At 41.5% G+C, this 24,723-nt stretch overlaps 1 protein-coding gene across 1 annotated transcript in view; it reads right to left on the bottom strand.

Moving 5' to 3' along the window:
• Positions 1-24,723, bottom strand: part of LOC126161936 (E3 SUMO-protein ligase RanBP2-like) — a 329,323-nt gene that overhangs the window by 57,732 nt on the left and 246,868 nt on the right. Inside the window, exon 25 of the mRNA XM_049918109.1 lies at positions 3,535-3,591. Coding sequence (XP_049774066.1) covers positions 3,535-3,591 — 57 coding nt within the window. The remainder of the gene's footprint in view (positions 1-3,534; positions 3,592-24,723) is intronic.

The following is a 24,723-nucleotide window of genomic DNA, read 5'->3' as shown; positions in this document are numbered from 1 at the left end:
TCTCTTACAAAAGACCGTGTCTCAATATACAATGTCATATGCAATTTAGGATGACAGATCTTTTAAAAACTTGATGTTGCTTGGACTAGATCAAGACAAGAAGTTCTCTCTACACAAATCAGTTTGGCAGTCATTTTTTACAGTGTCCACTGTAGCCAATACTTTTTTTTGCTTTCTCTCCTTGTCTTCCATACACCTTCACACTATATGCCAAGGAACAAGTGGTCCCAAGCACATGGATACACTTACTTGCTGTCTCACCTTGTAGATGTGACGAGTTCAAGATGCAGATCTCCATGCTGCTCTACCCTATACAAGCCTCTTCATCTGCGAGTAACTACTGCAACCTACACCCTTCTGAATTTGCTTACTGGTTGTCACAAATTTCTTTTCTCCCCAATTCTACACAGTACCTCCTCACTAATTACATGAACTATCCATCTAATCTTCAGCATTCTTCTGTAGCCATACATTTCAAAAGCTTCTATTCTCTTTAGTCTAAACTGTTTACTGCCCATATTCCACATCCACACATGGCTACACTTTGTAGAAGTACTTTGAGAAAAGACTTGCTGACACTTAAATCTATAAATCTATACTCTTTTTCAGAAACACTTTTCTTGCCATCGTCAGTCTCTATTTCAGCCATGATTAGTTATTTTTCTGCCCAAACAGCAAAACTCATCTACTACTTTCAGTTTCTCATTTCCTAATCTAATTCCCTCAGCGGCACCTGACTTAATTTGACTACATTCCATTATTCTCATTTTGCTTTTGTTGATGTTCATCTTTTATCATACTTTCAAGACACTGTCCATTTTGTCCAATTGCTCTTCCAAGCTCTTTGCTGTATTTGACACAATTACAATGTCATTGGCAAACCTCAAAGTTTTTATTTCTTCTCCCTGGACTTCAATTCCTACTCCAAATTTTTCGTTTCTTTTCTTTTTGCTCAATATACAGATTGAATAACATTGGAGACAGCCTACAACCCTGTCTTGCTCCTTTCTCAATCGCAGCTTCCCCTTCATGCCTCTCTCTTCTTACAACTGCCATCTGGTTTCTGTACAAATTGTAAATAGTCTTTTGCTACCTGTATTTTACCACTGCCACTTTATGAATTTGAAAGAGAGTATTCTAGTCAACATTGTCAAAAGTTTTCTCGAAGTCTACGAATGCTATAAATGTAGGTTTGCCTTTTCTTAACCTATTTTCTATAAGAAGTCATGTGGTCAGTATTGCCTTGCATTTTCCTACATTTCTCCGAAATCGAAATTGGTCTCCCCAATTCGGCTTCCACCAGTTTTTCCATTCTTCTGTGAAGAATGTGTGTTAGTATTTTGCAACTGTCACTTATTAAACTGACAGTTCGGCAATTTTAACACCTGTCAGCAATTTCTTTGGAATTGGAATTACTACATTATTCTTGGAGTCAGAGTATTTCACCTGTCTCAGACATGTTTCACAACAGATGGAAGAGTTTTATCATGGCTGGCTCTCCCTAGGCTGTCAGTAGTTCTGATGAAATGTCATCTGCTCCCGGGACTTTGTTTCGACTTAGGTCGTACAACGTTCTGTCAAATTCACTCGTTGTATTGTATCTCCCATCTCATCTTCATCTATGTCCACTTCCATTTCTACAATATTGCCCTCAAGCACATCTCCCTTGTATAGATCCTCCATATACTGCTTCCTCTTTTCAGGTTTCCTTTTTTGCTTAGGACTGATTTTCCATCTGAGCTCTCGGTATTCATACAGCTGCTTCTCTTTTCTCCAAAGGCCTCTTTAATTTCCCTGTATGCAGTCTACCTTTTTTCTGGCGACACACGCTTCTAAATCCTTATGTTTGTCCTCTAGCTATTCCTGCTTAGCCATTTTGCATTTCCCGTCAATCTCATTTTTTAAACATTTGTATTTCCTTTCGACTGCTTCATTCATAGCATTTTTATATTTTCTGCTTTCATCGATTAAATGCAATATCTTGTGTGTTAACCAAGGGTTCCTATTAGCCCTTGTCTTTTTACGTATTTGATCTTCTGCTCCCTTCAAAGCTACCCATTTGTCTTCTACTTTATTCCTTTCTTCTGTTCTTGCCAATTGTTTCCTAATACTCCCTCTGAAACTCTCAATAACCTCTGTTTCTCCAGGTCCCACCTCCAGAATTTCCTAGCTTTTTGCAATTTCTTCAGTTTTAATCTACAGTTCATAACCAATAAATTGTTGTCAGAATCCAACCTGCCCCTGGATATGTCTTACAATGTAAAATCTAGTTCCGTAATCTCTTACCTTTACATAATCAATCTGAAACCTTTTGGTGTCTCCAAGCTTCTCCCACATTACAGTATTCTTTCATGATTCTTAAAGCAAGTGTTAGCTATGATTAAATTATGTTCTGTGCAAAATTCTACCAGCTGGCTTCCTCTCTCACTCCTTTCCCCCCCGAGTCCATATTCACCTACTACTTTACCTTCTCTTCTTTTTCCTACTATTGAATTCAAGTTCCCCAGTACTATTAAAATTTTTGTCTCCCAAATAACTATCTCATCACACATTTCTTCACAACCCCTTCATCACCTGTGGAGCTAGCTGGCATATAAACTTTTACTACTGTGGTGGGTGTGGGCTTCATGTCTATCTTGGCTACAATAACCATTCACTATGCCATCCATACTAGCTTATCTGTGTTTCTGTTTTTTAATTCCTTATTAAACCTACTCTTCCGTTACCCCTATTTGTATTTATAACACTGTATTCACCTGACCAGAAGTCCTGTTCCTTCTGCCACTGAACTTCTTCAACTACAATAACACCTAACTTAATGTATCCATTTTCCTTTTTGAATTTTCTATCCTACCCGCACAACTAAGGGATCTAACATCCCATGTTTATCAGTTTTGTTTCTCCAACAACAACCTCCCCCTGAAGAGTCCCCACCTGGAGATCTGAATGGGGGACTATTTTACCTCTTAATATTTTACCCAAGAGGATGCCATCACCATTTAATCTTACAGTAGAGCTGCATACCCCCCAGGAAAAATTACAGCTGTAGTCTCCTATAGCATTGCTCAAGCAGCATAAAGAGGCAGATGTAAGCATTTTACATGAATTTTCTTGTATTCCGATATGTATCTGGCATGCAGGACGTGCACAACCATATGTAGCCTATTTGTAACACTAATGTATGGAACGCAATACCTACTATCTCCAACAAATAGCCTCTTGATCCTCTGCTATCTATTTAGTGTCTTTTGTGTTAAATCACCATGAGCAACACTGAATTTTATGAAGCCTGTACACTATATTTTATACAATACATTTAGATTTTTCATAGTATGCCATATGCATTAAAGGCAGTCAATTTAATGGTTTAGTACATTACTTTTAGCAGATAAATTAATACTTGGTGTACTATAAGTTTACCATGCATTGATCAGTAACAGATCATCATTAAAATTATTTGAACAAAGTTTTTCACTGAAGCTGTAAGATTATGTGAAGAAACTAAAAATCTAAAAAATAATTCTCTTCACTTACCATCAACTTTTTCACGTGATGCTTTTGACACTCCACCAAAAAGTGGTTGAACAGCACCTGCAAGAAGTATTTCTAATAGCTCAAAATAGGCTTTTCTCTTAATAGAAATAGGAGGGCTTTTATGAACTGCACCGAGACAGAAACAGCCTGACTTACAAAATACAACAAATCAGTAAATTCTGGAAACTTGTGATGTCAAAAATATTTGCTTGGAGCTACTGCAACTTCCATTCAAAATCTCATTCTTAATACTCAGTGTATGGACTATCATTTAATCTGTAAATTTTAATACATTTATCACCTAAACTTCTATGGACAAATAACTATATACTGCACCATAAGGAAGAAATAAAGTAAGTTATAAGTACCAGATAATGGTACTTCAGGAAGGTACAGACATCCTGTTGTGTGTAGAATTGTAGAGGATCACTAGCACATTCAACACATCACTGTGACTTCCAACAACTTTCAAAAATTTAGTAACTAATGCAAAATTCAAGGAAGTATCTGAATTAACCGAGTCTGATGTTCTCATGTTTGGGTTTCTTCCTATTCATTCAGAGGGAAGAAGATTCCATGCTCAGAGCTAAGCACAACAAGATTATGAGTGAGGAGAGGAATTGAATGGAATGGAAGGGAGTGCTTTTGGAATCATTGTTTAAATCTGTCACATAACAGGCAATAAGATGCAGCCTTGCTGTTTTGTGTCTAGAAGAAAACCAGCTATTCATGAATACATAAACTTTGTGACACAGGATTTGGAGAGTTACTTTAATTGGGAATTTATTGCTCAACACACTTGACCACAAGAAATCACTGCATGCATCCACCTGTGTAGTGGTCGTGGAAGTGGACGTATGCTATGAGTGCAGTTCACTAGAGCACATTGTCTTTCTAACGGGACAATACAACTTGTGTCACATAAATCTTACCCGTTTCAAACCAAGGCCATGTGTGAGCTTTCAGTTTAAAGGCAGGAAGGATTATCAGTACGGGAATTTTCCACTTAATTGGGACATCCCATAGCAATTGCTATCTTGAAACCTATCACTGATGATCGACTTTGGTTAAGAACATCAGCTCATGGCCACTGCCAATGAACAGTAGCTCCTACAAATAATAATTTATACACTATAACTGTGCACTGCCTTTTTTTTAAAGACAACTAAGAGGGTTTTGTTGCCTCAGATATGCACAACTATTGCAATATGATCAATTTTCCCACTATGTTTCCATTACAAGCAACAGGAAAAACCTGGCACCATGATGTGGAAGGAGGCAAGAAAGGAACACCTGAAGTGGAATGGTATCGCGTTACGTTCTCTTCATTGCATATGCAGAATTTGTCCAATTTCTGATGATGGATTGTCTAGGAGGCGGGAGGAGCCCAGGTGCCAAACAATATTGCAGGCACACAGTATCACAGGTTCCGCAAGAAGATGGGTAAAGTTTGGCCAGTACCACGTAGAGGTAATGGATACCTCTCGTTTTTATCCTAGGCAATTTGAGGGCTGCGCATTATCAGGACAGGATTCTTTATTTTATTAGCTTCACATGGCTTATTCCTTCATTTCTTGCTCACCTTGAATCTAAGCCTATAGACAGTTTCAGGTTCCCAAATAGTGTGGATGTTTTTTGAACTGTTTACATTTGAATTCCATTTCTAGTACATCCACGGAGGTGAATCATATGTTCTTGCTATTTGTTCATGCTGCTCGTTGTATCAATGAAACCAACATAATCAAGTGAACAAAAATTCTGAGTACTGCTAGTTATTACACTACCAAAAAGGATGACACTGAAGAATTAAGTAAAACCAACAAATGACCAATCCACATACTAGATAAACAATGAAGAACGTTGCCTATCTGCCAGACAGAAAAAAAGCTAAATCCAGCTTTCAAGTGTTGTTGATTTTTATGTTATAATTACCTTATTTGAAAAATGTAGTACAATTACAACTACTCTATTGGAACGACTTTTCAATTTTAAACTGTGGTCACAAATTTTGGCAACAATATTATGTTAAAAACATTAAGTAAAACACACACAGGCCTTTTCACCCTGGTTTCAATACGTGCCATTTACATGTACAGAGCCTCTCCATAACATTGGGTGTATCAACAAGAATCATCCGTTTGTCACGTCTATATTACTGAAACTAATAAACATATACACTGAATTTTTTTTTTCAATGAACAGGAAACTCAAAACATTTATTTTTTTATTTTTTTTGTTATACCTTTTCATAGGTGTTCAATATGGACCTATCCTACAATATTTCTGATGTGTAGGTACTCATACCGAATACAAGTAAATGGGGACATTTAACTTATGCAAATGACAGCAGAAATTATCATAGATTTATCTGACCCACAAGAATGTCGTGGAGATGGTTAAAGAACCAAACTGATTAATGCTTTAAGACAGATGTGAGCTGTTCCTTGATTTGGTTGATTGGGTGCAAGGGACAAATCAGCAAGATCATCAGTCCCTCGATCAAGGGTTCTTTCGTATGGAGGTATTAATGTCTACCAGGAATGTGCTTGGATGAGGAAAAGTACATAGAAGTTTTAAAAGTGAGGCACTGAAGACAATACTGATGCCAGAGCCGCAAAAAAACTATTTACGAGCCTGTTTGGTACACAGGTTGGAGTAGATAGGTGAGAACACCCCCCTCCCCCTGGGGTTCTGCATGCACATGCAAAGGTGGCAGGCTCACACACAACTCTCCCACCCAAAACCCACAGACAAAGCGTTAAAGAGGAATATCGGACCCACTTATCAACAGAGTGATACTCCTAAAACAGAAAACGGAGTAGCCGAAAAAGAGAAAAATCTCTTAAAAACAGAGAAAATTAGCGGGAACAATTTCAAAGCCGAAGACGCTATTGAGGCACAATCCCGGCAACCATAGATCAAGTGGGACATATGAAAAAGAAAATCGCAGTCGGCACTTGATGATCTGTGGCCAAGGAAGCAAAGCGAGTTAAGATTCTGAATGCAGCTAGTCTTTCAATGACAAATATGGGGGCAGCCGAGTTGGCATCTTGTCACAGATGTGTCCCAAAAATCTAGACTGTGCAAAAATGTACCAGCTCTGTTTACACAAGTAGAGTGCTGAATCAGAAAGTACCGTGGTACAACGATAAAAATGTACGGCCCATATTTTTGCAGAAGAAAACTGGAAATCATGGGAAAGGTTAAAAGTAGAGGCTCATCGAATGATGTCTTGAAACTGGCATTCAGTGAAAGCTAGAGTGGAAGCTGTACCAAACGCAAAAGTTGTCGATATACAGAATGGGAGTAAGAAGTGGCTTCACAGATGTCCGTAGCCCACTGAAGGCAACAAGGAAGAGAGGGATACCCACCACAGAGTCCTGTGGGACACCACGCTTGGACCTGTGGACTCGGATGAATAAAAATTGGTAGGGAGCCTTGGAAGACCCAGCCATGGAGAGTAAGGAAATGTGATGAAGCCAAGCAATGTAAACTGTATGCAGGTCAAAAAAGGCTGCAATCATGAAGTGTTGGCACTGAGAAAAATCATGTCAGACTGCTGTTTCCAACCTAAACAGATGGTCAGTTGCAGAACATCCCTCCTGGAAATCACATTGATATGGGGAGATAAGGCTGGTCAGTTGCAGAACATGGTTGAAGACCCTGAGGAGATGGAGCCATGGACTAACAGTCAGGCAATTTATTTTCTGAGTGTGAATGCTATCAGGGCCTGAGTCTATACCGTGAGATGATGCAAGTAATTCCCAGTCAGTGGATGGTTCATTATATAATTTGCAATGCCAAGGGGCTAAGGAGAGGGGGATGTCTTCAGCTTGTGCTAATACAATTGGAAGGCAGTTGCACAAGAATAGGGCGCCGATGCTGTCACAAAGTCCATTGCAAGATGTTCAGCACAGTTGCCGATCTTTGGTGGCCCAGAAAACTATGGAGCTTGCCCCCACACCTGGTATGAAGAGGCATACTTCCCTAGAAAGGAAAGCACTTCAGCATTCCTTCTTATTGTGTCCAATTAGACAGGGAGCCTTAGCATGAAGTCACTTAAAAGTTGTATGGCTGGTCTGTGAAGGTTGTCACTTGAAATGTAAGGCTCTTCAGCAACACTGAACAGCTGTTGCTTTTTTTGCTCTTTTGTCCACCATGGCACCGACCAGCGATGTCGAGGACTTGTAGAATATGGAAAGCAGTTCCAGTGGCAAGAAGGTATACAATTGTCAGTTGGTTCTTTGAAGTACCCAATGTGATAGCTGATCTGTCTGGCTGTGGCAAGGAAGTGACAGGATCACCAGAAAGTGGTCACTATCACAAAGATCGTAATATAGTAACCAATGTAATCAAACAATGAGACTGGGCGAAGAGAGTGTCAGGCTGAAAAGGTGTTGTGTGGCAATGAAATGGGTAGGAGCACCATCAGTGAGGATATACACATCGCCGGCAGTAAGAAGCTGGTCAATTAGAAGGCCTCTACCAGACGAAGTGGTACTCCTCCACAGGGGCTAGTGCGCACTGATCTCCCAAAGTGGAAAAACAGGGGTGCAGGGAATAGGGATAAACAGCTAAGGTACTATGGACAGTCTGCATCCAAGTTCACATAAAATGCAAGGTCTATAGCCATCCGGATATTCTAATTTGCATTCTGCACTCTTTTTCCTTCATAAATTCAACAATAGTGGGATTTACATTGAAAACTCATCCCAGGCATGCCCCCCCCCCCCCCCCCCCCCCCGAATAATTCCATCAACAACTTTTGGAGGTATACAGCGGAATAATGCATTTGATTTCAAAAATTCAATTCAGTTTCTTCATGCCCTCCACACTTGCAAATTTACCATAAAATGCTTCTTGATGTTCAGAATAATGAAACCCATTTGATGATCACTGATTTTTTCCCTCTTTCACTGTCAAATAAGTTTTAACACTTTCTGAATGGTGCTGTGATGAGATTTCATAGCAAATTTGTGTTAAATGTTGATCAAGCAATTGCAGAACAGATACTGAGAATTCTCTTCACTCCCCTCTGTCATTCACATTAATCTTTAAGGATTTATGATGATAGATCACTGCACTGCCTCTTCTTGTGCCAACAGCCACTTGACCTGTCAACACAATTTTGCCCAACTGAAGAGTGGTGCCAGTCAAAAAATGCCACACCATAATGCTACATGAAATGCTGTGCTGTACCAAGTACTTCTGGGGAGAAGTACTTGGCCTGCACACCATGCCCGCGTGCCATATGGCACCCAATGGCTGGCCCTGTTGTAGAGGGACGCAAACTGCAGATGAGGAGGAACTCTCACTCTTTCGCTCCCCCCCCCCCCCCCCCCCCTCATCCTCCTCCACAGACCACGGTCCGTTCAGCCAAAGATGTTGTTGAATGTTAGTTTCAAGGAAGAGGTGTCCCAAGAGGGAGCTCTGTCAACCAGCAGATGTAGCTGTTCAAGGAGGACCCTGGGTGGAGGAACTTATTCCCTAAGATGGAGCCACAAGAACCACAAGGGAGAAGAGTGTTGGGAGAAATGATTTTGAAGTTGAGGTTGTGGGAGTGATGGCTGTGACTTTTGCATAACTGGTCACCACAGCCATATTTGCCATATGACCAAAGAGTGAGCATCAGGATGTAGGCATTCATAGTTTTTTAGGCCTCAGAATACAACAGGCAGTCAAAGAGATTTACATGCCTGTATTTTCTTTTTTCTTTAAGACTGGGGAAACCAGTGAATATGGAAGATGGAGATCTGTGCAACTGTCACACAAAGGTGGTTGTGCACTACGACTACTTTCATGCAGTGAAAATCTGCCATATTTGCCATATGACCAAAGAGTGAGCATCAGAAGACATCATTGGTGGTGGGATGTTACAGTTACTCTTCATACCTATACACGACAGACTTTTTCTGGCATTACATACCCTTCAAGGGCTAACAAAAAGGCACCTGTATCTGTTCAATTATCCTTGGGATTTTTTCCTGATAAAAATTACACTTCGCTGCAAATTTTCAGCCTGTAGTCCCTCGTTTGGAGAATTAAGGTATCTGAATTTAGTCCAAGGAATCATCTTCCAAAATCATGCATGGGGCAATGGTCACCAGTAAGTCGTCCAGATCATCACTTGCCCCAATAGCAGTAGACTGTCCACCAGAGCAATTCATCACATGTGTTTCGCAATGACTCAACTTCTCCAAATTTATTTTCAATCTGTTACAAATTAGAGAGAGAGAGAGAGAGAGAGAGAGAGAGAGAGAGAGAGAGAGAGAGAGAGGCGCTGTCATAGTTAAATTACCCCCTTCAGTTCAAGTACATACCAAGTACTGAATAAATTCTTCACTTCCGACACATCTGGCTTGTCCCTCTTCCTGTGAGGCAGCCATGGTAGGGAAAGCAGCAGCACTGTAAGTGTCTGCATTGAGATGTCTAGACCTGTCTAGCGAGACAGCCACATCGGAACAATTGTATGAAATGTCCACCCTAAATGCCACTACTCTGATCAAGGCTCTCACAACGGGTGCCACCCACCCACGGCAAAGGTAATCTGGCAAAACTGCGACTGCCGTGAGTCCTGACACCATGGGAAAATGGGAATCTACACCTTGGCGTGCATGGTAGTGCTAGCATCTCTAGTATCTGCTGCGTGATCCCCCCTGTTATCAGGGAGCTCAATCAAAAGGGTACACAGTGAACCCACAATGTCCGATCGGCTACCGTGTTGGCTTTAAAGTGTAAATAAGAGGCTACACAGGTACTGTGTGCATGCGACCTTGAGCACTGCATGCCTTAGGCCCTATTTATAAAGTGTTCTTCCCCAGTCGGTCACACACACACACACACACACACACACACACACACACACACACACACAGACATATTTAAAGGCAAAGAGTTTGGGCAGAGATGTCAGTCGAGGCGGAAGTGCAGAGGCTGTTGAATGACAGGTGAGGTATGAGTGGCGGCAACTTGAAATTAGTGGAGATTGAGACCTGGTGGATAGCGGGAAGAGAGGATATACTGAAGGGCAAGTTCCCATCTCCGGAGTTCGGATAGGTTGGTGTTACTTCCCACTAACCCCAACCTATCCGAACTCCGGAGATAGGAACTTGCCCTTCAATATATCCTCTCTTCCCGTTATCCACCAGGCCTCAATCTCCGCTAATTTCAAGTTGTCGCCACTCATACCTCACCTGTCATTCAACAACATCTTTGCCTCTGCACTTCCGCCTCGACTGACATCTCTGCCCAAACTCTTTGCCTTTAAATATGTCTGCTTGTGTGTGTGTGTGTGTGTGTGTGTGTGTGTGTGTGTGTGTGTGTGTGTGTGTGTGTGCGCGCGCGCGCGCGCGAGAGAGTGTATACCTGTCCTTTTTTTTCCCCCTAGGATGCCTTCTAACGAAGTTTCAAAAACCAGATTAAGTGATGAATCTAGGAGTATACTATGGTCCTCCACACGAAACTCCCTTAGGGACCCTTTAATACAAGATAAAATGAATTACAGTGCACACAGGAGGGTTTAAACAATTGTTCTTCACACGCTCCATCCATCCATGAATGGAAGGGGGAAAATCCCTAGTAAGAAGTGCAACAAGCAATGCACCTCAACTGTTTAAGAGTGCAGATATAGATAAACTGCTGTAGTTAACTGGACTGAACATCAGTCTTCAGTCATCTAATAGAGCAACACATTGTAAAATTAAAAGGAGACAGAATGGCTGGTCAACACTACTTTCAGAAGACGAAATCCTACTAAGGAAACATAATGACTGGTCAACATTTAACTTTCAGAAGGCGAAATCCTAGTATGGCCAATCGGCACTTTTGAACATTTAGTTCCTTCTTCAGACAGGAACGAGATAAGTGGGGAAATATTAGGAAGGATGGGAGTGTCACCCAGACCCCAGAATGAGAGGAACCCACCTCTTATGTGTGATAGGTTGGATTTACTTAAGCTTTCTGTCAAGTGACTGTCCCTGTACCAAATGACATTTCTCTGCATATTTTATTTCATTCTGCTACGGTCTACTGGTGTTACATTGTTACTATAGATAACACTATCCAGTAGATCATAAATTGTTAATGTAGTTTCAAGATGACGCCAAGTGAGTGTTGCAGTACCACTATTGTTTACAGCTGTCAATTTTGTTCTGCGACTATGATTTAAGAAACTTTGAGAAATGAATTCCGTGTATTGGTCCCCTCGGTTACCAATACGATCCAGATCCCTGCAATGTAAATACTTCTTTGCTACCAATCCCCCAACCAAAGCCCACCTAATCCTAACACTGAACCTTCACTATCCCAGTTCACACCACCAGCCAACTGTGATCCTCTAGAACCTCCCACTTAGCCATCCTCTGGCGACACTTGGCAAATGTATTCAATGATGGTGGATTGTGTTAAGACGGTGTAAGATGGACGGGCATGAAGAGGAACAAATGAAACACCCAGTCTAATTTCGAACGAACAAGGGATGGGTACAAATGGAATTGGTTGGTCCAATCAAACACGAGTCCTGGAAACTTTGCAGTCTCAGCAAACGGAAGAGCAAAAGCCCAAGATAGAAAGATGGTGCAAGAAATGCATTATGCAGCCAGAAATTCACACAAACTGTTTTGTCAGAGGAAATGTGAAAGCCATTGTCAATGATCCACGAGTAAAGACGATTGAGACATCAGTGATGACGCCACCAAGCAGACAAGTCCGTGAAGAACTGCAGTAGATCGTAAAATCGTCAACGAAAAGGGTGGCCGAGATGCCCAGTGAGAGACAGACCATAATAGGGTTAATGAATATAGAACATTGAGGCACTCCATTCTCCTGGATAAAGGTATCCGACTAGGTCAAACCCACATGTTCCTTGAAAACTCAGTCTTTTTGAAATTCCTTAAGGAAATGGTGCAGGCAGCCTTGGAAGCCCCATGTATAGAGTACGCAGAATACCAGTCCTCCACCAGGTGTCTTAAGTTTTCTCCAAATCAAGAAACACTGCCAGTCTAGTATTTCCACAGGAAACCATTCATGATGTGGATTGACAATGTGACAAGATGGTCAATTGCAGAATGGCTTGTACGAAATCCACACTGTGCAGTGGTGGTAGAATGCAAGACTTGAGCCACCATAATACCAGCCAGGCACGAATCATTCATTCCATCATCTTGCGAACACTGCTGGTGAGAGAAATGGAACAGTAGCAAGAATAAAGGTGTTTGTCTTTACCGAGCTTAGGTATGGGTATAACAGTGCCTTCACGCCAACGTCTGGGATCGTGCCATCTGCCCAAGTGTCATAGTACATAAACTGCTTGCCTGTAAGAGAAAGGTGCTGCAACATCTGAATGTGAACATGTGCAGCCCTGGGGCGGAAGATCAGGATGAGGTAAGAGCATGGTCAAGCTCCCTTACAATGCCACCTGGCATTGTAGCATTTGTGATTCTGAGAGGAGAAGAATATCACCCAAGCCGCCTCCACTTGTTTCTGAGGGAGGAAGCCGGGGTGGTAGTGGGTGGAGCTCAAAATCTCCATGAAATAGTGGCCCAAGGTGTTGAAGGCAGCAATAGATGCCACAATATCATAATCTGCTATGATCAGGCTCGAAATTGGGGAATGAATCTTCAGCCAAGAGAGTCAATGGAGGTTGACCTCACACGACGAAAGAGAAGTGAAACTGTTACAAGAACAAGTAAATGAAATCCAGCTCGTGTTTTTGCTATTCTGAAGAACGAGGCAACACTGCACATGCAATTGATTATAACAAATACAGTTTGGCGTTGTAGGATGACAGTTAAAAATTCGGAGAGTATGTATTCACGTGCTAATTGCATCGCAGCAGGCCTCAGTCCACCAGGGGACCAGAGCGTAGCGTACAGAAGAAGTACGAGGTATAGAACATTCAGCAATGTTAAGGATAACGTTCGTAAGGTACTTTACTTGGTCATCACAACTGGGGAAATGTGCGTTGAAGGTAACCCGGGACAAGTGAAGCCTCCAGTAAACTTTGGAAAGCTGCCAATTGGGTTCACACATGGGTGTTGTGGGAGTCAGCAAATGGATAGCGCATGGGAAACGGTCACTTTAGTATTTGTCAGAGAGAACAGGCCACTAGAGATGACGGGCAAGGTGGACAGTGCAGAATGAGAGGTCCAAATGGACCACTCTTGGGATGAGGCTGCATTGCCATTGCAACTGACACAGCAGTGAGGAGGTGGGCAGCCACCCTCTTGAGCACCTCTACCACAAATAACACATTTCACTGTGTTTCGCATGTGAGTATGGTTACAACACTGCCACTGCTAACAATGCATTGGGTTTTGAATGTACGGTCGGATCTTGATGACTTCACAGCCTGTCTTAATCTTCAATGGAAGCACTACTTGATCCAATGTGAGAAAAGGAGTGCATGCAGGCACTAAGTTTGCATCAACCTTTGTTATCACCTGATGGACCACAGTCTCTCACTGAACAGAGAGATAAGTTGGGATTTCTCGCTCGGTCGGACCATCATACAGCTAAGTGTAAATAACACCATGCAAAGAATTCAGCATATGATGGGCCTCAACACAAACAGGGTACCCGTAGAGGAGTGAATCTGGAAGCAGTTGTTTGGCATGATAATCACAACTGGTCTCCAGAAGCAATGTCCCATTACATAAGCAAGGGCACATCATCACATGGCCTGCAATTGCATCGACACCTTTCTGAATAACAAATGGATTAAGTGTAGCAAAAGACTGACCTCTTTCGGTTCGTGACACCATGAGGAACACAGCTGTAGCTCGGAGAGTTGTTGAATCTTTAGTATCAAGTCATTTACGTTTATGAGAAAGACTGAGAGAAAGATGACTGGCTCATTGCTAAAATATCATTGCCAGGATCTCCGATGATTCACTCCTTCTGACTAGGGGCCACTCTCAGAGACGGGCTAACATCCCTTAGGTGATTGTTCACCCTAAGGTCACACATCCCAAATGCCAAAGAGAGGGACCAATTGGCAATTGGGAAGGTAACAGCTCTGCCAATCATCCCTTCCTGGACCTAGCCTGTACCAAGGGGAACATGTGAACCCTAGCTGTTGACCCGGGGCTGGTAATTACGTATTACCCAGTCATCTGTTACACGACAAACGTATGGGCCAGCCTTCAGGAGCACACAGGGAGGAAGAAGAGAGACCTCAAATGTCAAAGTGCAGAAGGGAAAGTAGATGAAGAACAAAGAAAGAAGGAAAATCAGACGGGAGACTGTTCAGATGCACAGCTACTGAAACTGCAGATTGCATTTCCGAAAATACCTAAGACATGTGCCACAAGGGAGGGGGAAAAAACAATAGCAGGAGGATCGACATGCAGCACGGAAAGGAAGGAGGTGCTGCAAAGGCTGGGGGACCGTGGTAGCCAAACACGAACTCACAGAAGAGTGAAGAGCCTCCTGGGTCATTTGTTGACACTGACGAAAGTCGTAGGAAAAAGAGTGAAGGAGACAGTTCCACTGGGAATGGAATAAAGAGAAGAAGAAAATGGTTGAGGATGAGAACCAGTCATGATCAGTGACAAGAGTCTATAACAATGACATAGATCTCTCTCTCTCTCTCTCTCTCCTCTCTCTCTCTCTCTGTCTGTCTGTCTGTCTGTCTGTCTGTCTGTCTGTGTGTGTGTGTGTGTGTGTGTGTGTGTGTGTGACACAGTAACAGTACAAGATAGCAAGATGGAGTCAGTGACAGTGGTTGTGAGACAGGAGATAGTGACATGTAGAGAGAGTCAAAAACGAGTTAATGACAACGAGTTGGGCAGAATGAGTGAGAGACAATGGGCAAGTGTAATGGATGGGCATGAACGACTTACAGCAATAGGTAGTAGTTGCACGTGAGTTACTGATATGAGAGACGTGAAATGCTTATTAAAAAAGAGGATGAATATATTCGCATGCCAAATTTTTGGTAACATTTTTATAATGGTGCTGAAGAAGGTACAATGAGGCAACCATTACCTCACTTTTCAGTCATAGTCTTAAAACAGGAGCATATTAGGCTTACTTGCGCTCCAATAGGAGAATTTTTCCAGCTGGTTCCAACGTATACGGTCCATCACATCTCAGCAAAATTTTGTTTACAAATTGTTTTCCAGGGAATTTAAGGCACCATCTGACAATTTTTTAGATTTGGTCAATTATAATTATTTTCACACACACATGAGAGCGAGGTATGGGGTGGAGAGGGGGGGGGGAGAGGGGGGGTAGGGAGAGGAGGGGGGTAGGGAGAGGAGGGGGGTAGGGAGAGGAGGGGGGTAGGGAGAGGAGGGGGGGCAGTGCAAGCCCTGTCTATCATGAAGTATGAAGCAGATTGAGTATGTTTAAAGGTATGCACAGAGTCCAAATATCCATCTACAAGTGTTTGTACATGGCAATTCCAAATGAATATAGTGGCTATATTTTGAATTTCCCTGTATACTAAGTGGACAATGAACTCCCTTAAATGAATGTTAACAACTGACTGGTGGTATGGTATAGTTCCACAAACGAGCCCAAGAATACCAATGCCATACATAAGCAATATAGCACAGTGTCAGCTGACAACTTGTACAGGGCGATAAACTCTACTGGCAGAATAACATTCTGTATTTAATTTTTCTTAAATACAACCACGTATCTTCAAGGTGGTGTAAATTATAAGCACCATCAATTTCACTGGTTTCCTAAAAAATGGATGTTGGTAGCATTTTCAGCCTGGTTTTACACCATTCTTGCCTTCCTACACTGATCTACATGCAACAATCAATGATCTACACGTAACAACCACTGACCTACATGTAACAACCTACATCCATCGTTCCTCTCTCTTGACTATTCTACCATTTGTTTTGCCAATGCAGGACATTCTGTTCTGTAAAGATAACTATCCACTTTATGTAGCGTGTGTCCACCAATTCATTCCTACTGGTTTCTACTACAATCTCTTTTTGTTTTTAGCATATCTCTGTTTCGTACTTGGCTTGTCTGGGCTTAATTTTCAACATTCTTTAACTGTATCACATTTCAAATGTTTCAATTTTCTACTTCTGCATATTTCATATGGTCTGCATTTCACTGCCATACAACACTGTTGTCCAGAACTTCTCTATCAATTTTTGATACCATAAGAAACTTATTATTGAACAAAACTTTTTGTCTATGCTCTTTACTTTTGGTATTTTCCTCACTCTGACCATCCTGTGCGAAGGGGGCATCAAAAAATTAGCTAGAATTATTTATAAAGTGGAAAATACTGCTCATCTTTATCCAAATTCCATTACAGACAGTCGAAGTAATCTCTCTCAGACGTAACAATTATTCCAGCCTTCAGTCCACTGTTCAAAACACTCCCTGAAGGCCCTTTCTGATAGTGTCTGTTGAGTACACAAATTAAATGTGATTGTTTAGCTCTCGATCAATCTGAAAATAATGACCATAAAGCTCTTTTCACTGCAGGAAACAGGTGGAAATCACACAGCACTAGGTCTGGTGAATAAGGTGACTGTGGCATCACCTCAGTGCCTAATTCAGAGATTATTTCCCAAGTCTCAATGGCATGATGAGCCAGTGCTTTATCATGATATAGGATCAATCCCAATTGAACTAGATGTGGTCTTTCTGATGTAGTTTTCCTTCTTAACGGTCCCTTCAATACATCACAATAGCAATTCGCAGTAACAGTATGATGCTCGCCCACCACACGATCGTACACAATGCTTTGCTTATTGAAGATTACAAGATGCATGACTTTTCCTGCACTTGGTTTAACTTTGGCATTTTTGGGCCTTGGACTAAGTCTGTTTTCACTGGCCACAGTCCTGTTTTGTCTCTAGGTCATAATGATGAAACCAGGATTTGTCGCATGTGATGACTAGTCCAAAAAATCTGGCTCTTGCTGAAGCCTTCCCTACCACTGTTGATGCGCCGGCACATGGTGAGGCTTCTGTTTGTTACTGATCACATGAAGAACCCACTTTGCTGCAATGGGATAAACCACAGCTAGGCTAACAGCTGAAGACAGAGCACCAGAAACTGGCTATTTGTTGCTCCAGTTGTCTACCAGCTTGTCCAGCACATTCAGCAGCAGCAAATCGCATCTGTGATACCATTTCTGCGTGTCAATGCCGTGGGAGTGGAACAGCATTCACAAAGCTTCTCTACTGTTTGACTGACTACCAGATCAGGGTCACCGGTCTTTTTCCCCTCACACATTTCTCTGTGACACAAATGTGGCCTCTTCCACTATGTCAGCTGGTTATCCCCTCGGATATCCCCAACTGATGTACTTGTAGTGACAGCTGTATTTACCGAGCCGGACACAATGTGGGCTAGGTATTAATGTGAGACTTCTCCAAAACACCAGCAACTGCAACAGTAGATCATGCTGAGCATAAGAGGCTGTACCGAGGGACGGTGCACTGGAAGATGCCACGAAAACATTCACTTTGCTCGCCAATGATGCTAGCAGCATCAAAGTCTAACAAATGTAAACCAATGGCAATAAAGATGTTCTTTTACATACGAAACTGTCTTCTGTTGCACTTGCATCCACCTATGGGCACCACCCACTCCCGCCCACCCCAGTGGATTGCATCCAGTTACATTGTTGTGCGGCAAGGGCATCCTAACCAACAATATGAGCGAGTGCTATTTTAGTTTTTTTTTTTTGAAGCTGTATGTTTGTTTCTCTGTCCTTTCTTCTTTGTTTTTATTTTATTTCAGGTACATTGATAACTGTAATGGCAGTAACTGTAGTGCATTTAAAATTAGTTGTGAAATTTAATTTTGGCTGACCTGAGGGGGACTTGACACCGTTGCCCAGGTAACACCTAGGGTGAGCCGACTTTCCCTACTACGCCACCAGCGGTTCGGCTGGTGAAGCATCCCTGTTGCCACACCACAAGTAAACAGTACCTAGTAGTGTCACACATTAGATGCATCAACGTTCTTCAGCTCTTGTAAAATTGTATTTCCTGGCGTTGAAGTGTTCTGTAGTCATCAAGTATTGTGAGCAAGTGTTTTTCTTAGCACTGCATTAAGAACAACAGTGCAGTGCATCTGAATACAAGATCTGCAATAAAAGTGTCACCCAAGAACACTTTCACCAGCTGGGAAGATAAAATTCTGCTGCAAAATATTCATCGGAATTAGACAATAGTAACGGACAAAACGCTACACCAATCTGTTGTTATGCTAAAGCTCTAACAATACAGTGGAGGAAAGTGGATATTTTGTTCTGGGTACAAAGAAATGTTCCATGAAATGAACATTAATCTAGCATGTATAAGGTGAAGTTAATGGGACCTTTAGTGCTGCACAAACCAAAACTTCACACTACCAGGACAACAAACTGGCTTATGGTGAAAGGCATAGTTTCATCAGGTTGCCTCCGTATCATGCTCATTTAAATCCGACAGAATAATGTGGCAAATATACAGCAAGAATTTTACATTCAGTAATTCTGAAATGCCGACAAAAGAAGCCACTGCAAATGTTACATGCCAGAACTAGTCTTGAGCTGTCAGCCATAGCAAGAGGATAGTTGAGGAGCCATTGATTCACGAAGAACTGTGACATGTTTTAAGGAATACGTAAATTCTCTTGCTGCCATGTTAAAATCTGCTTCTTTTGTCAAAACACAGCTGAGTTTAAAAACATTCATCTCACTAACTTTCAAATTCAATTGAAATTGCAATAGAATCCTGAAATGCAATATTATTAAAGTACCAACTGAGTGCAAGTCGGGTCAGTAGTTCACGAAACAGTCCATTCACAGGATAAAAATAAACATGTAACTTCTTCTCTTATATTGTTACAGAACCCAAAAGGAGTTCTCGTTTCACCAGCTATCAATGGCCCTGAATAATTACACTATTTCACAGAAAAAATCTATAGTAACTTGAATATTATGGTAGATATGGAAGTTTGTCATATTAATCACACAGCAAAATACCAGGTGTACCGGTATGGAACATTTATTGTGAACGAGTCTTAATTTTTTTTGTTTGGTTGGTATGGCATCTGTCGAAGATATTTAGCATACATCAAGTCATGGAACAAACATCATCATATGTTTACCATCATGTTAACAATGTCGAATTTTGTACCAGAAAGTGATAATTTGCGGAAAGCGTTAATTTTTTTGTTTTCATTTGGGGGGGGGGGGGGGGGGGGGGTAGTGCTGTAGAGTCGCATCGAATGCTTGTCGAGGCATATGGTGATCACGCTCTATCAGAAGCAACATGCAAAAGATGGTTCCAACGGTTCAGAAATAATAACTCTGATGTAAGAAATGAAGAATGTGGAAGACGCCGAAGTGCAAGCAATATTGGATGAAGATGATACTTGAGTCAGAAGCAAATGGCAGCAATGCTAAATGTTGCACAACAAACAATTTCTGCCCATTTGAAAGCTATGGGAAAGATCCAAAAGTGTTGAAAATGGGTGCCACATGAACTGAATGAACGACAGATGTAAAACCGAAAAACCATTTGTCAAATTTTGCTTCAGAGATATGAAAGAAAATATATTTTGTATCGAACTGTTACTGGCGATGAAAAATGGATTTATTTTAAGAATCCTAAACGGGAAAAATTGTGGGTTAATCCGGAACAACCATCAATATTGACTGCAAAACCAGATCGATTTGGCAAGAAGACAATGCTTTGTGTTTGGTGGGATCAGAAAGGTGTGGTGTATCATGAGCTTCTAAAACCCGGTGAAACTGAATACTAATCGCTACAGACAACAAATGATCAATTTGAACAATGCATTGATTGAAAAAAGACAAGAATGGGCCAGAAGACATGGAAAATTAATTTTTTTACACGACAATGCACCTGCACGCATAGCAAAACTGGTTCAGGATACAATGAAAACACTTGACTCGGAGCTGCTACCCCACCCACCGTATTCACCTGACTTGGCCCCTTCTGACTACCATTTGTTTTCATCAATGGGACACGCATTGGCTGAGGAACACTTCGATTCCTAAGAAGACGTCAAAAATTGGGTGTGATTAGTTTGCTTCAAAAGACGAACATCTCGATTGGCGTGCTGTCCACAAACTGCCAGAAAGGTGGTCAAAACATATAGAAAGCAATGGTCAGTGCTTTGAATAAAATGTTTTTACTTTTCAATCACCCATGAACCATGGACCTTGCCGTTGGTGAGGAGGCTTGCGTGCCTCAGCGATACAGATAGCCGTACCGTAGATACAACCACAATGGAGGGGTATCTGTTGAGAGGACAGACAAATATGTGGTTCTTGAAGAGGGGCAGCAACCTTTTCAGTAATTGCAAGGGCAACAGTCTGGATGATTGACTGATCTGGCCTTGTAACACTAACCAAAACGGCCTTGCTGTGCTGGTACTGCGAACGGCTGAAAGCAAGGGGAAACTATGGCCATAAATTTTCCCGAGGGCATGCAGCTTTACTGTACGATTAAATGATGATGGCGTCCTCTTGGGTAAAATATTCCGGAGGTAAAAGCGTCCCCCATTCGGATCTCCGGGCGGGGACTACTCAAGAGGATGTCGTTATCAGGAGAAAGAAAACTGGCGTTCTACGGATCGGAGCGTGGAATGTCAAATCCCTTAATTGGGCAGGTAGGTTAGAAAATTTAAAAAGGGAAATGGATAGGTTAAAGTTAGATATAGTGGGAATTAGTGAAGTTCGGTGGCAGGAGGAACAAGACTTCTGGTCAGGTGACTACAGGGTTATAAACACAAAGTAAAATAGGGGTAATGCAGGAGTAGGTTTAATAACGAATAGGAAAATAGGAATGTGGGTAAGCTACTACAAATAGCATAGTGAATGCATTATTGTGGCCGAGATAGATACGAAGCCCATACCTACTATAGTAGTACTAGTTTATATGCCAACTAGCTCTGCAGATGATGAAGAAATTGAAGAAATGTATGATGAAATAAAAGAAATTATTCAGATAGTGAAGGGAGACGAAAATTTAATAGTCATTGGTGACTGGAATTCGAGTGTAGGAAAAGGGAGAGAAGGAAACGTAGTAGGTGAATATGGATTGGGGCTAAGAAATGAAAAGAGGAAGCCGCCTGGTAGAATTTTGCACAGAGCACAACTTAATCATGGCTAACACTTTGTTTATGAATCATGATAGAAGGTTATATACATGGAAGAACCCTGGAGATACTGAAAGGTATCAGATAGATTATATAATGGTAAGACAGAGATTTAGGAACCAGGTTTTAAATTGTAAGACATTTCCAGGGGCAGATGTGGACTCTGACCACAATCTATTGGTTATGACCTGTAGATTAAAACTGAAGAAACTGCAAAAAGATGGGAATTTAAGGAGATGGGACCTGGATAAACTGAAAAAACCAGGGTTGTACAGAGTTTCAGGGAGAGCATAAGGGAACAATTGACAGGAATGGGGGAAAGAAATACAGTAGAAGAAGAATGGGTAGCTTTGAGGAATGAAATAGTGAAGGCAGCAGAGGATCAAGTAGGTAAAAAGACGAGGGCTAGTAGAAATTCTTGGGTAACAGAAGAAATATTGAATTTAATTGATGAAAGGAGAAAATATAAAAATGCATTAAATGAAGCAGGCAAAAAGGAATACAAACGTCTCAAAAATGAGATCGACAGGAAGTGCAAAATGGCTAAGCAGGGATGGCTAGAGGACAAATGTAAGGATGTAGAGGCTTATCTCACTAGGGGTAAGATAGATACTGCCTACAGGAAAATTAAAGAGACCTTTGGAGAAAAGAGAGCCACTTGTATGAATATCAAGAGCTCAGATGAAAACCCAGTTATAAGCGAAGAAGGGAAAGCAGAAAGGTGGAAGGAGTATATAGAGGGTCTATACAAGGGCGATGCACTTGAGGACAATATTATGGAAATGGAAGAGGATGTAGATGAAGATGAAATGGGAGATACGATACTGCGTGAAGAGTTTGACAGAGCACTGAAAGACCTGAGTCGAAACAAGGCCCCCGGAGTAGACAACATTCCATTGGGACTACTGACGGCCTTGGGAGAGCCAATCCTGACAAAACTCTACCATCTGGTGAGCAAGATGTATGAAACAGCGAAATACCCTCGGACCTCAGGAAGAATACAATAATTCCAATCCCAAAGACGCAGGTGTTGACAGATGTGAAAATTACCGAACAATCAGTTTCATAAGCCACAGCTGCAAAATACTAACACGAATTCTTTACAGACGAATGGAAAAACTAGTAGAAGCCGACCTCGGGGAAGATCAGTTTGGATTCTGTAGAAATACTGGAACACGTGAGGCAATACTGACCTTACGACTTATCTTAGAAGAAAGATTAAGGAAAGGCAAACCTACGTTTCTAGCATTTGTAGACATAGAGAAAGCTTTTGACAATGTTGACTGGAATACTCTTTTTCAAATTCTGAAGGTGGCAGGGGTAAAATACAGGGAGCGAAAGGCTATTTACAATTTGTACAGAAACCAGATGGCAGTTATAAAAGTCGAGGGACATGAAAGGGAAGCAGCAGTTGGGAAGGGAGTGAGACAGGGTTGTAGCCTCTCCCCGGTGTTATTCAATCAGTATATTGAGCAAGCAGTAAAGGAAACAAAAGAAAAATTCGGAGTAGGTATTAAAACCCATGGAGAAGAAATAAAAACATTGAGGTTCACCGATGACATTGTAATTCTGTCAGATACAGCAAAGGACTTGGAAGAGCAGTTGAACGGAATGGATGGTGTCTTGAAGGGAGGATATAAGATGAACATCAACAAAAGCAAAACGAGGATAATGGAATGTAGTCTAATTAAGTCGGGTGATGTTGAGGATATAGATTAGGAAATGAGAGAAAGTAGTAAAGGAGTTTTGCTATTTGGGGAGCAAAATAACTGACGATGGTCGAAGTAGAGAGGATATAAAATGTAGACTGGCAATGGCAAGGAAAGCGTGTTTGAAGAATAGAAATTTGTTAACATCGAGTATAGATTTAAGTGTCAGGAAGTCATTTCTGAAAGTATTTGTATGGAGTGTAGCCATGTATGGAAGTGAAACATGGACGGTAAATAGTTTGGACAAGAAGAGAATAGCAGCTTTCGAGATGTGGTGCTACAGAAGAATGCTGAAGATTAGATGGGTGGATCACATAACTAATGAGGAAGTATTTAATAGAATTGGGGAGAAGAGACGTTTGTGGCACAACTAGACTAGAAGAAGGGATCCGGTGGTAGGACATGTTCTGAGACATCAAGGGCTCACCAATTTAGTGTTGGAGGGCAGCGTGGAGGATAAAAATTGTAGAGGGAGACAAAGAGGTGAATACACTAAGCAGATTCAGAAGGATGTAGGTTGCAGTAGGTACTGGGAGATGAAGAAGCTTGCACAGGATAGAGTAGCATGGAGAGCTGCATCAAACCAGTCTCAGGACTGAAGACCACAACAACAACAACAACAACAACAACAACTACTACTACAACTTTTCAATTCAAAATTAGTGTTTCATTTTCACAAAAAAACGCTCATTTCATACTGGTAACCTGGTACTCTCGTCTTTGCGCACTATCATTTGCCAAAATCTTGTTTCAATATCGCAAACCAATTATGACACATGAGAAATTTAGGAACATTTCTTTCCAGTTTTTCACTGATGCAAGAGTTGGTGACTGAGCGCTTTACATACAATCCATACGCAGCAACATGTAACCTAACACGCATCAAGCACAATTTTTTTCCTGCAAACTAAGAATTTCTTGCAATAGTATACCTACCATCGAAATGACCGTTAACGAAATAATAGGTGGTTTATCATGATGCTAACGAATTGTACGGAATTCCCGAAGAGGCTCCAATCAAGGAGTAGAAACTGCGACAAGACTAGCTGACATTTATGAGGTCACCAAAGAAAGGAAAAAGAAGGTAATATTTAAAACAGATATAAAATGCTATAGATGTTGTTGTACAGTTCACATGCACTTCAATTGCACGGAGTAACAGCGTCAGCCCTGTAAATGTTTTTCATGTTCTGAACGGAATTTTACATACAGAGGTTTGCAAAGGCAGGGAAGATGGACGCAGGATGGAACTCATACCCGGTCTTTAAATTGCGAATTGCGCGGAGGGGGGAGCACAGTGTGTCCACTAAACAATGCTTCCAGCTAGGGTTAGCACAGGTCACCTCTGCAGCGGACATTTCTTTGACCAGTTATGTGA

Source organism: Schistocerca cancellata, chromosome 2, assembly GCF_023864275.1.
Source record: "Schistocerca cancellata isolate TAMUIC-IGC-003103 chromosome 2, iqSchCanc2.1, whole genome shotgun sequence".
In the NCBI taxonomy this organism is placed as follows: Eukaryota; Metazoa; Arthropoda; class Insecta; order Orthoptera; family Acrididae; genus Schistocerca; species Schistocerca cancellata.
This window is presented reverse-complemented; position numbering and strand designations above follow the sequence as displayed.